We start from the raw sequence: 11,852 nt of genomic DNA, 5'->3' as shown, positions 1-11,852 counted from the left end.
AGGCGAGAGAGGGGGCGAGAAGAATCAGCATGAAACTAATAAAGATGGAATGCTTTGTCTCCCTGTGGGCAGTGGATAAAAATAAAGATGCTCTCCTGGTAGGATCCGGAGGCCATTTTCTGCCAGTCTACAAAGGACTGGGGTGGAGGGTTAGTGGTACTGTGTATTGACCCATGGGAAAAAAGAAGAGTTCCCTCCAGCTACCACAAACTAGCTCTTCTCCTGCAAGGAACAGATAACACAGAAAATGCAGTGCTCCAATAACCCCTGAAATGATACCAGTTATAATCCCTTTTGCCCTTTTAATGTAGTCAATGGAACAAATTGTTTGGAATTGTGGTGATAAAAATGTTCAGATTAGAATGAGTTCTCCATAAAAGTTTACAATACAATTTACAACTAACTTCAGCTGCAAAATGCAAACACACAGCTCTTTCCTTTTACATCATTTTTTTTCCTCTTTCTCTCCCTGCCTCTGTGCATGTCTTTAAGATATACTGGTGGATGTCTAGAGGGAATTTGTCTAGGTACATATATATACATGCACCTAGAATACTTTCAAGCTCAAACAAGTCAATTGTCTGAGAATGGTGTGGGCAGAGATCCAAATAGTACAACAATAACCAGTAATTTACGGAGGAGTGATGTAAAATTCAGTAAAGATGCAGAATCAGGTGACATAATTGGTGTGGACATTGAATGAAGGAAGGGGATTAAAAAGGTTGATGCACTGACAGATGAAGCTAGGAGTTGGAAGTATGTATGACTGAATCTTCTCCAGTTTGGGAAATCCTGTTACTGTGCAATGTAGAGCAACAAGAGGAAGCTGGATTGCTTTTGTTAAAAATATTTGTTTTGAAAAATGGTTACGTTTCATGCAAACTCAGTGAAGCATTTTGACAGTTTAAGAGATCATTGAAACACTTGCTCCCATTTTGGGTCACGTTGGTTGAAGAAGTAGAAACCTGTTCCATGAAGATTCAAAGGTTTCCATCCCTCTTTTTAAAGCTCAGAGTTTGCTCCTCTTTTTACTGCAGCAAGACTAGCTCTTGGCTACTTCCAGGCTACTGCACATTCTTCTCTTTTCCTTTTAAAAGCTGACCATCATCTGTATACTTATTGAACAGCACCATCAAGAGTGATATGCAGGGCATGGCAATCCCTTCCTATATAAACATGCCTCGTTCACCCATCACTGATTTCTATCTCCTGAATCATTCAGCCAAAGGTTGTGATATAAATGAGCTCCCTCATCCAAGAAAAGCTCTGCCTGTGTGTATTGTGTTGTGTCATGCTCCATAATCATATCTCCCACTGACAACCAACATTTTCATAACCTGATAAAAGCATTTTGCATTTGCTCTGACAGTGTGCCCTGGTCAAAACACTGTGTTGCCAGTGTCGGCAGCACCCCTGACCAGACCAAACAAGTATGAAGTCAGGAGTCTGGAAACACTCCTTGTGTTTTCTACACCAGAAGGGATGCAGTTAGTGGTGCAGCATGAACATGGAAGCTGGAATAACCTGTCATGTAACAAACGTTTGTCTTTTAGCTGCAAGATCTCTCCTGTCCAAGCATATGAGCCAGTTGCTGATTTCTGAATCTGTTTCTAGAAACATGGCAGAACTCTCAGGTACAGGTAAATTTTCCTTTTGCTGGTGTCTGTTGGCCAACCAAGTGTGCCAACAAAAATGACCTTCAGAGGTGGAAGGGTCATGGGGACAGCAAGAGACCTACAATGGTCCCTACTCTGCACTTGTGCTGCCTTCCCAGCTTCTCCCTGGCCCTGAAAACCATGGAGAAACATCTTATATGTGTATTACATATATATTTATTCTCTGGGCCAGAGTCTATAGCCAGTGAGCATTGTGTTGCTGAGGAAGAGGAGACTTAGTCTGAAGTCTTTATGGTGAATCCCTTAATTTACAGCTGCTGATTCATTCTCTGCGAGCTCAGGGGAAACGGATGTAGCCTTTCTCCTTTAACAGACCAAGAGATAATATTTAACATGAGGTAATAAAGGAAATGACATATGAGAACCACCACTCAATAAATAACAGTAGGAGTAGCTTAATAGTTTTCCTTTACCTACTAAAGGAAAGCATCAAACTAGCTATACTTACACTAAAGGTGATTATAAGATGAATGTATTATGGAGATGTGACACAATGATGAATTGGGGTTATTTATGGGCAATAAATTATAAGAAATGTTCTGAATGCCAAATAGTCAACAGGAATGATTATTACCTTTTCAGATGAAGACAAAATTGCTTGATCATATCTCTTTGCCTTATAAAACTTGTTCTTCCTGTTAATTGAAATAATAAAAGAGAAGACTAGAACCAAACTTCGAACATGTCTTCATGCAGAGTTTCTTATCTGCAGATACCAATGCCCATCTCGAAACTTAGTTGCCAAACTTAAATAAGAGGCATGTTTCTGCCTTAATAAATATTTTCTTCTTTTGCATTTCTGCAAAACAGTGTATATCCCTGATTTTATATAGCTACATTTTTCTTTTTAGAATTGCTTTCATTTCCATTCTTTAGACACATCATTATTTTCAAATACTTTCTGCATATCATAGTAGCACCCAAATTTGTCAAATCATACCATTGTTGCATTATTCTTTTTTTACCCTTTGAACTGCATGATCAGATTGAAAAAATATTTTTTGCATGATGTGAAGGCTAGTATCTGGGGGGGTGAGCTAATTCCTCAACTAATATTTGGGAGTCAGCACAGAACTAATACACTCCAAAAAAAATTAAAATTGTGTGGGTTAAAAAATTATTTCCTGTCTAGCACCAGCTGTAATTATTGGTCATTGAATCTCCAGATTTTCCATACATGCATAAAAGTCTTTAAAATCTAAGAAACATGCCAATAATATGGAGAACAATTCTGTAATTTTGCCATGTAATCATGAGTTAGAAAGATATTTTATGTGTGTTCTTTCAGGTGGGGTTGACAGAGTTATTTTAGCTATGAACACATTAATTTACACCTTTTAATACCTTCCAATGAAACTTAACCAATATTTGGAAAAATTATATTGTTATTACACAAAGTTTATTTCATATCTGAAATGAGAAAGCAACCAAAGAGCTAAAAAAAATATTTTCTAAGGCTGTACTTTCTATTTTGGCACGTGAGCACTTACACTGCTCAGAGCTGAATTAAAAAAAAATAAACCAGAGAAGTGAAATAAAAATTAGAACAGAAAGCTCTAAACTAATTTTTAAAACTGCATTAGGAGAACAGTCCAGGAAAAGCCATATGGGCCTCGTGTTAGTTGTCAATGATAAGAGGAATGGAGTATATTGAGAACAAGACAGATTATACAGTTGAAGTCAGAGAGGCAGCTTGAGGGGTAGGAAACTCATTTATTTGCTAACAACAGCATGCAGTGATTATAAAATATGAGCACAATTATTTTTCCAATAAGCTGTGTTATCAGCAGTATAACACTTCACGTGAATCTCAGGTCATTAAAATATCACACCCCTTTATTGCACAATAGCTCAAACCTTTCACACTTTCTACTAGTGCTGTTCTAAGTCAACATTCATGACAACCGCAAAATAAGCTTTAGCTAAGATGAGAAGAGCATGCCAATGGTGCATGCAAGCACATGTACTCATGCACACAGGTACACACTTATCACTTTGGCAAGTATTTATAGCAGCCCTGGCTTTTAATTAAGAATGAAGAATGCTTGAGAGATTGGGTCACAATCTGCCTGTAACATCAATTTCTTGACCTGATTGTCAACACACCAGATATCAGCCAGAAGCACCAAGAAGGCAGAACCTCACTCCTCACGCTGTCTGTGGTGAATTTTCAATGGGAAACAAAATAACAACAATGTAAGAACCATTGTCAGGGGTTCCCAGGGTGAAATTACATGACAGAAAAATCACCAAGAGCTGGGTCTTATAGACCCAACAGTGACTCAACACCCCTTGAAAAGGATCAGAACAGAATGGACTCGCCCGCTTTTGATCAACCTGCTACCACTGGTAGTGTGAACAAATTCATTCACCAAAAAAGATGAAAGTTAAAGGAGTGCCAGAAGAAACTGATTCTCAAGAGGGGCACGTACATTCCTCCAAACCATTTAATATGATAAAGAAGAGAATTCCAAGAAACAAAAAGGGCAAAGTTGTGTATATCTTTATGTGTTTGGTTTTTTGTTCAAAATAGTAATGAAGTTAACAACAGGCAATTGTAATCAAATACTTACTCACTTTGTTGAAGTAAGTATGCCTGGTAGTAAAAGTCATGTTGAAGCGAAGAATAATAGCTTTGAAATTATTTAAAAGGTCAGTGTTCCTGGGGCAGAATTTCCCTTCACCCCAATTAATTACTGCCAGTGTACTGGCATGTGATGATGGTGCACTCCTCACAAACTTACGCCATGTAGATGTTGTGCACTGGGATTCATTGGGATCTTTAGGTGTCTGGGCATTGTCCAAATCACTATAAACCTTCTCCAGCACAGCTAATTCCTGCAGGTGCTTGAGACCTTTATTCATAGCGGTCCACTTGCCTATTTGATATACAATATCTTCCTCGTGGGGATACCTTTCTTTCACACCTGCCAGGATTCGCCTGCAGAGGCTGAGAACCTGTGTCTTTCTCCCAACTCCTTTGTCAATGACCCTTTCTCTAGAGAGGGATCCCAGCTGCTTGGTTTCATTGTCTTCTGGTTCACAGAACCACAGAATCACAGAATTGTAGGGGTTGGAAAGGACCTCAAGAGATCATTGGGTCCAACCCCCCTGCCAAAGCAGGTTCCCTAGAGCAGGCTGCCCAGGTAGGCGTCCAGGCGGGTCTTGAATATCACCAGAGAAGGAGACTCCACAGCCTCCCTGGGCAGCCTGACCTGGGCAGAGTATCTCTTTCCATGAAACTGGGGGCATTTTCACCATGTGCCTGCTCTGCCACACTGCAGTGATCAGTTCAGGGGCTCAGAACATCGTGTGTCAGATCAAGGGAGAAAAATATACCTTTGCACTTCAGTGACACTGGATTCTGAGGGTACAAGCACTGAGATATAGCTTATGGGAAAGATTAAGAATTTTCAAGAAAACTTGGTCAAACCTTCCACTGTGACTTCTGTAAACCAACATTTCTTGGGGCAATGTCACTTTTTACTGACTTCAAGTTTCACAGGCAAAAAATGAAGAGAGAATCGAAGCTATCAGAATAAAGACTCAGTTTTGTTTTTAAATGGTTTGTCCTTTAAATGATGGTACAGAATCACCATGGGGGAAAAATAAATAAATAAAATAAATAATAATAATAATAATAAAGCCTTTAAACTTGAACTGCTTTGACATATTTATCACAAAAATATTTATCTAAAGGAAATATATTTTTGCTGATGAAGCTGAGAATTCTTTTTTTTTTTTGGGTTGGGGAGTGGGGCGGGCAGGAGGAAGGAAGGAAGGAAGGAAGGAAGGAAGGAAGGAAGGAAGGAAGGAAGGAAGGAAGGAAGGAAGGAAGGAAGGAAGGAAGGAAGGAAGGGAGGGAGGGAGGGAGGGAGGGAGGGAGGGAGGAAGGGAGGGAGGGAGGGAGGGAGGGAGGGAGGGAGGGAGAGGGAGAATGGAATGGAGGAGAGCATTTGGCAACAGCAATGAATGTGAGAGGAAGTATTCTGCCATGGTCGGTTTTCCAGGGGAAGAACAGACAGTGCACTGAGGTTTGTTTGAGTACAAACCTGAGTCCGAGGCTTCACCGTATCTCCTATTGATCTCCCACATAAAACAGCTTCACCTGCCATTCCAGGGCACTTATCAGCACCCTGGACTTCATTGGTGATGGACAGAACAAACATGTTCTATTTAAGGAATGATGTTGGTCAAGGAGGCATAGGAGGTAGAACTAGGGTCACGTACATCCTGTTCTTCCAGCTATGAATTCAGCTGTTTCCAAGAGAGATCTTAATAATTTTGGAGGTACTGCAGCCTTCATGAAACTTACAAAGCCTTTTTAAAAAGTCCTTTTAACTAAAGTAACATCATAATGTAATTAATGGCATTTTTATGCAGTCATTTGAAAGTGACGGTGTTAAAATATCTACAAGCAATTACCACATCTGAAGGAATATCACACTGTAAATGAGAATGAGATGAGTATTATAGTAAGATCATTTAAATAACAGATTCAATGACTACTGTTTTCTTCCATCGTAATCCAGAAGCCTATAGAAACTCTATGCTCTTCAGTATCTAACGATCTTTTAGTGCATCAAAACACTTTCTAATCAATTGTAGCTGCATGGTTTATCTATTTGATATGCCTTCCAGTGTTTTAATACAGAGCAGCCCTTTAAAACATCCTGAAACAATGCAAGCTCCTACGTGTTATGTTATGTTGTGTTGTGTTGTGTTGTGTTGTGTTGTGTTATGTTATGTTATGTTATGTTTAGGAAATTTAGTTCTATTTTGTCGCCCTACCCACATCTCTATCCCACAAGTCCTGATTCGGTGCCAGCACTTCTCAGCAGCAGGCACAGCATTGGTGTGATACCAGTGCTGTTCTAGCTCCAAGTGCCCAGGTAGGCGTCCAGGCGGGTCTTGAATATCTCCAGAGAAAGAGACTCCACAGCCTCCCTGGGCAGCCTGTTCCAGTGCTCCATCACCCTCACTGTGCAGAAGTTCTTTCGCTTGTTGGTGTGGAACTTCCTGTGCTCCATTTTGTGGCCATTGCCTCTTGTCCTGTCCCCACAAACCACTGAAAAGAGGTTGGCCAAATCCCCCTGTCTCCCACACTTAAGATATTTGTAACATTCATAAGATCACCTCTCAGTCTTCTCTTCTCAAGGCTGATCAGACCCAGATATCTCAGCCTTTCCTCATAGGAAAGAAGCTCCAGGCGCCATATCATCTTTGTGGCCCTCCGCTGGACTCTTTCCAGGAGATCCCTGTCTTTTTTGTACCAGGGAGCCCAGAACTGGATACAGTACTCCAGGTGAGGCCTGACCAGGGCAGAGTAGAGGGGGAAGATCACCTCATTTGACCTGGTGGTCACGCTCCTTTTAATGCACAGAGTTGTTGGCTATTGGCCCCAGTGTCCCAGCATCGAAGCAGCCGGGTGAGGATGTGCTCACCTGGATGTTGACTGAAATCCTTTCGTATTTCTCGCAGCTCACTCAGGGATAGGGATTGGGTGGTTTCTGATTCATTTATGATTTCAATTTTTTCTGCCTGCTGTTTTTGCGATGGCTCTGCTTTAGAGCTCCCTGCCTTTCCCCCTTCTCACTCCTTCTTAGGAGAGTCTTCTTCCCTTGCTAAATGAGCTGACTTCCATTTCCATTGTTTTGTCTTGACTATGGGGGTGACTGATACCATAGTCGATTGGTCCCCTGGATTAGCCACAGCGTGTGTTATCTGGTCATCAGATTCAGAGACCTCCTCCCTCCCTTGAGGGTGCTGGGTGGCATTAAATAGTGTTTGATAGGCGTAAGCCAGGACCCAGCACAGTGCTGCAAGCTATCGTTCTCCAGCATTGCCAGGGTCAGGGCATACGACTCTTAAGCATTCTGTCAGGTTTTTAGGATTTTGCACTTGTTCAGGGGTGAAGTTCAAAACTATCGGAGGAGACAACCGTGACAGGTACCTGCCTATATCCTCCCATACACCTCGCCACCCGCCACCAGACTGTTTCGAGACAAATTCCCAGGTAAGATTTCTAAACAATCGATTAACCTTAGAGAGAAGAGGAAACCCATTATTCAGAGATAGCAATAGGATTATATGGGTTACACATGGATATTCAAAGCACTCAAAAACTGTTGCAATTAGCCCACTGTAAAAGAAGGAGGTGGTACCATTCCTGATATTGTTCATACACTGACTTCCAGATGAGGAAAGGAAGGCAGTGCAATTCTGAATGTTCTCCAAAAGAAAGATAGTTTCCATGAGAGCCAAATGATGACAGTGCAGAGCCTGAATGCCAGATTAAACTCAAGGCCAGTGCTTGACAGCACAGCAAATTAAAAAAAATAAACACAGCTTTTAGCACACCCTGCGATCGGATATAGAGGAGAAAGGAGAACATGACACAGATTACATGACACATGATCAAACGGAAAAATATTAAAAGGAAACTGAACATGGTGACTAGCAAGTAAGTGTGTTAGTTGTAGGAGTTTTAATCAATTCTATCGCTATCTCCACACCTCAAGCTCCCTGTTCGGCGCTAAAAAGGACTGCAGTGGTTTTACCTCGCTAGGCAGCTGAACTGCACCATAGCTGCTCTCTCACTCCCCCTCCTCAGAAGAGGACTGGAAGAGAAGAAGAAAAGGAAGGAAACAACTCACAGGTTGAGATAAAGATAATTTAATTAAAGGAAAAAATAATTATTAAGGAAAAAGTTTTATTTATTTATTTATTTATTTATTAATAATTATTAAAACAATTTAACTAAAGGGAAAAAAGGGAAAGGGGAAAATGGAGGGGAAAAAAAAAAAAAAAGCAAAGGCTGCGTGGAAGTGCAGAGGAAAGAAATTACTCCCTACTTCCCACCAACGAGCGATGCTTGACCATATCCTTGAAGCAGAGCCTCAACACACATAGCCGTTGCACGGGAGGACAAACGATTTCACAATGAGAGCCCACCCCTTCCCTCTTCTTCTTTTTTCCACCTTTTATTGCTGAGTGTGACACCATATGGTAGGGAATATCCCATTAGCTGGGTTAGGTCAGCTGCCCTGGTGATGTTCCTTGGTCTCTTTTTGCACACTCCCAGCCTGCTGGCTCTGGGCAGGTTGGAGGGAGTTCTGATGCGGTGCCAGCACTGCTCAGCAGCAGGCACAGCACCGGTGTGATACCAGTGCTGTTCTAGCTCCAAGTGCAGAGCACAGCACTGTATGGGCTGCTGCAGGGACAGCTAACACCCCAGCCAGAGCCAGCACACCCAGCCTGGGCAGAGACCCCGGATCCCCAGGCACTGCGCTGAGCCCCTGCAGCTGGGCAGCAGCACTCCTGAGCAGCAGCGGCTGCAAGAGGCAGCGGTGCGCTTTGCACTTACCTCACCTAACAGCAGGCTGCAGAAATCCTGCTGTTGTCAAATGACTACTCAGAAATGTAACCACTGCTAACATACAACCAAGCCCAAAGATCATCTCTTTATTACAGGGAAGAGAGGGAACCAAAGGCTAGCATCCCCCAACAAAGTTTCTCTTAGACAATCAGGAGAAGACACTCAGGGACAGCGTTCAAACAATATAATTTATTAGCTTTTTACTTAAACTAATGGTTCTAGAGGGGATCCACTCCCCTAGCAACGTGGGCAGCTGCTGTCCGGGTGGTAACGGTGATAATGGGAGGCTCTGCTGCAGGACTCCAGGGAACAGCATCTTCAGCTGGATCAGGTGAGACGCTTCAATTCACAGGTTTGGAGTCCTGAAAGCCAGCTGCAGGATTGTCCTTATAAACTACAAATCTATTTCTATTCAGGTATCTAATCGATATGGAAAACATCTCCTAACAAACAATCTTAACTATTTTGACTATTCTTATACATCTATGTATCTAATTTTTGAAGGTATTCCTCAGTGGAAGCTTGAAGGAGAGCCATTGAGTTGGTCCTTGGAGCAAATGAGGGATGAAATGTTGCTAGGTTGTTCTCATAGACGGTTGCAAGCAACCCCATCTCTGCCTGCAGCTCGAACATGAAAGGGGATCTCTGGAGGGAGTTTGCTGATGCAGAATGTGTCCCTGCCATCTCTTCCATTATGTTCTCCATCTCAAGAAGGTTTGGCAGCAAAGACTCCCTGAGCAGACCCACAAGCAGATGTTGGTGGTAGAAGTGCACTTCTTCCCACTCCTCCTGTTCCTCCATCAACTCATCCTCAACTTTTTCATCCTCTTCCTCTCCTACATCCCCATCCACACTGGTTGAGCTCCGTGGGTCAGAATCACCATTGGTGTCAGCTTGTCTCTGCCTGGGCAGCCAGTACATCCCAAACAGGATGAGAAGGGTTTCGGCAAGTGCCCAGAACTGCCAGTGGTGGCACGCAGCGAGGAACACGAACAGTGTGCTCTTCTCACTCTCCAGCTCGCTTCCTTCTTCGACCTCCTGCAGCAGCCACGACATCTCCTCCCTCAGCATCTTCTCTCTTTCTTGAAGGAGGTCTTGGGTGACCTTGTCGGGCTGGTCCCCAACCTTGAGAGCGAGCTGAAGGAGGCCCAGCACTGACAGGAGGTGAATAATACCGATAGCCATGGTCTGGAGGAGATGGGAGAGAAGGGGGCTCAGCAGGGCTGGGTGCGAGGGAGCTGGTGGCAGGGGGAGAAGGGACAGGAGCCAGAGAGACGCGAGGGTAGGTAGGAGAGGGGGCAATGGAGCTTGGAGGCAGCAAGGGCAGGGTTTGTGAGCGCTGCACGTACAGGGCCGCAGGCCACCCCAGGCAAGTGTCTGTGCGCAGCTGTCAGGTGTGCAACAGGGCCGCGAGCCCTGGCCAGAGGTGGCGTGGGGACCATCCTGCAAAGCTCTCCCCATGAGCAGCCCTGGGCTGGGCTTTGCCCCGGGCAGGGGTGCTGAGAAGGCAGGTGGCACCACAGTGCGCTCTCCCAGGCCCCATCCCCTGTGGGGCAGCAGCGTCTCCTGGGGCCACAGGTGCCTGCCACATCCCCAAAGCCTCTGGGCACTTGCCCTCGCCGGGGCACCTCTGTGCCCAGCCCAAGGCCCTCCCCAGAGTGGCTGCGCCCTCATCCCAGCCTTAGAAACCACCCTGGGGGCTGGCGTTTGTGCCCCTGACCCTGCCCTCGGCCAGCCTTCCCCCCGCCTGCCGCACTCACCGGTGGCCTGAAGCGCACTGTACACAGAGCCCCGGTGACAGTCCCCATGCCAACTCATCCCAGTTCTGTTGTGGGCACCAGAGCACCATGGTGACCACCGCAGCCCTGGGAGGCCCCAGTCCATGTCCCCAGTCTCGGCTCAGCATCACACAGCTGCCCCGTGCACCCCAAACCCCAGCCCTGGCCACCGCAACGTGCAAAGCACAAACCCAACAAGCCGGTCATCTTAGGGTCCTGTCTCTGCCTGTGCGTGTCTTGTGCATCTCAGGGACACATGCTCAGCTTTGCTACTGCTTGAACCTAGAAGGGGAAAGCTGCAGCCCCATTCCCCAGTGTGGTGGTTTTACCTTGATAGGCAGCTGAACTCCACTACAGCTGATCTCTCATTGCCCCTCCTCAGAAGGGCAAAATGATAAAATTTTGATAAATTTTGATAAAATTTTTGATAAATTTTGGATAAATTTTGATAAAATTTTGAATGAGAATAATCATCTTAAACAATTACTGGAGAGGTTTAATCCCCTGTTAAATAGAACACAGCCTTCTGCTCTGGTTAAGCAGGTAAGTAGATTAATGCATGGTGCAGACCCTGAAAGCTGGGATGGTGGTTGAATTATGTTGAGTGAGCAAGAAGAAAGACTTTGAGGGACCAGGAGTATTTTTAACTACCACACCAGGAGACCACAATTACTCTATAACTGCACAGGCTGCATACTGGGCAGTTGGCATAGATCCCCAGGAGAGAGGGGAACCACTGGAAATTACAGCCACAAGCTATTCTGACCTGGCTGTAGCAGTACAGAAATCAGCCTGCATTCAGGCGATATATGAAAGTAATGAATTCAGGAAATTCCCAATGTTAGCTCCTATTGACCCAGCTCGATTAACCCCTCTCATCTGTGGACTCCTTGATTGTCTTAAGATGTTTGTAGCAAATACCCACGATCGCATACAAGCTTCTCATACAGATGGTGATTGTGGTCATAGGTGAAATTCAAACTCCCTCATTCCCACCTGGAGTGATTTTGTACAAGACGT

General features: G+C 44.2%; 1 protein-coding gene across 2 annotated transcripts; it reads right to left on the bottom strand.

Annotated features, from left to right (window-relative positions):
- Nucleotides 1–9,434: 9,434 nt before the first annotated feature.
- On the bottom strand, nucleotides 9,435–10,877 carry LOC136786795 (uncharacterized). Of its 2 annotated transcripts, none has more exons than XM_066981682.1 (2): nucleotides 10,815–10,877; nucleotides 9,435–10,242 (listed from the first exon to the last, which is right to left on the bottom strand). In XM_066981682.1, exons 1-2 carry the CDS (start codon nucleotides 10,860–10,862, stop codon nucleotides 9,538–9,540), a joined length of 753 nt encoding a protein of 250 aa, XP_066837783.1. In that variant the 5' UTR covers nucleotides 10,863–10,877; the 3' UTR covers nucleotides 9,435–9,537. The 2 variants fall into 2 exon arrangements, with proteins under 2 accessions (XP_066837783.1, XP_066837782.1); XM_066981681.1 differs by lacking the exon at nucleotides 10,815–10,877 and adding an exon at nucleotides 10,404–10,780.
- Nucleotides 10,878–11,852: the final 975 nt, after the last annotated feature.

Source organism: Anser cygnoides, chromosome 1 (assembly GCF_040182565.1).
Source record: "Anser cygnoides isolate HZ-2024a breed goose chromosome 1, Taihu_goose_T2T_genome, whole genome shotgun sequence".
Taxonomy (NCBI): domain Eukaryota; kingdom Metazoa; phylum Chordata; class Aves; order Anseriformes; family Anatidae; genus Anser; species Anser cygnoides.
The sequence above is the reverse complement of the archived record's forward strand: the minus strand, read 5'-3'. Positions and strand labels throughout refer to the sequence as shown.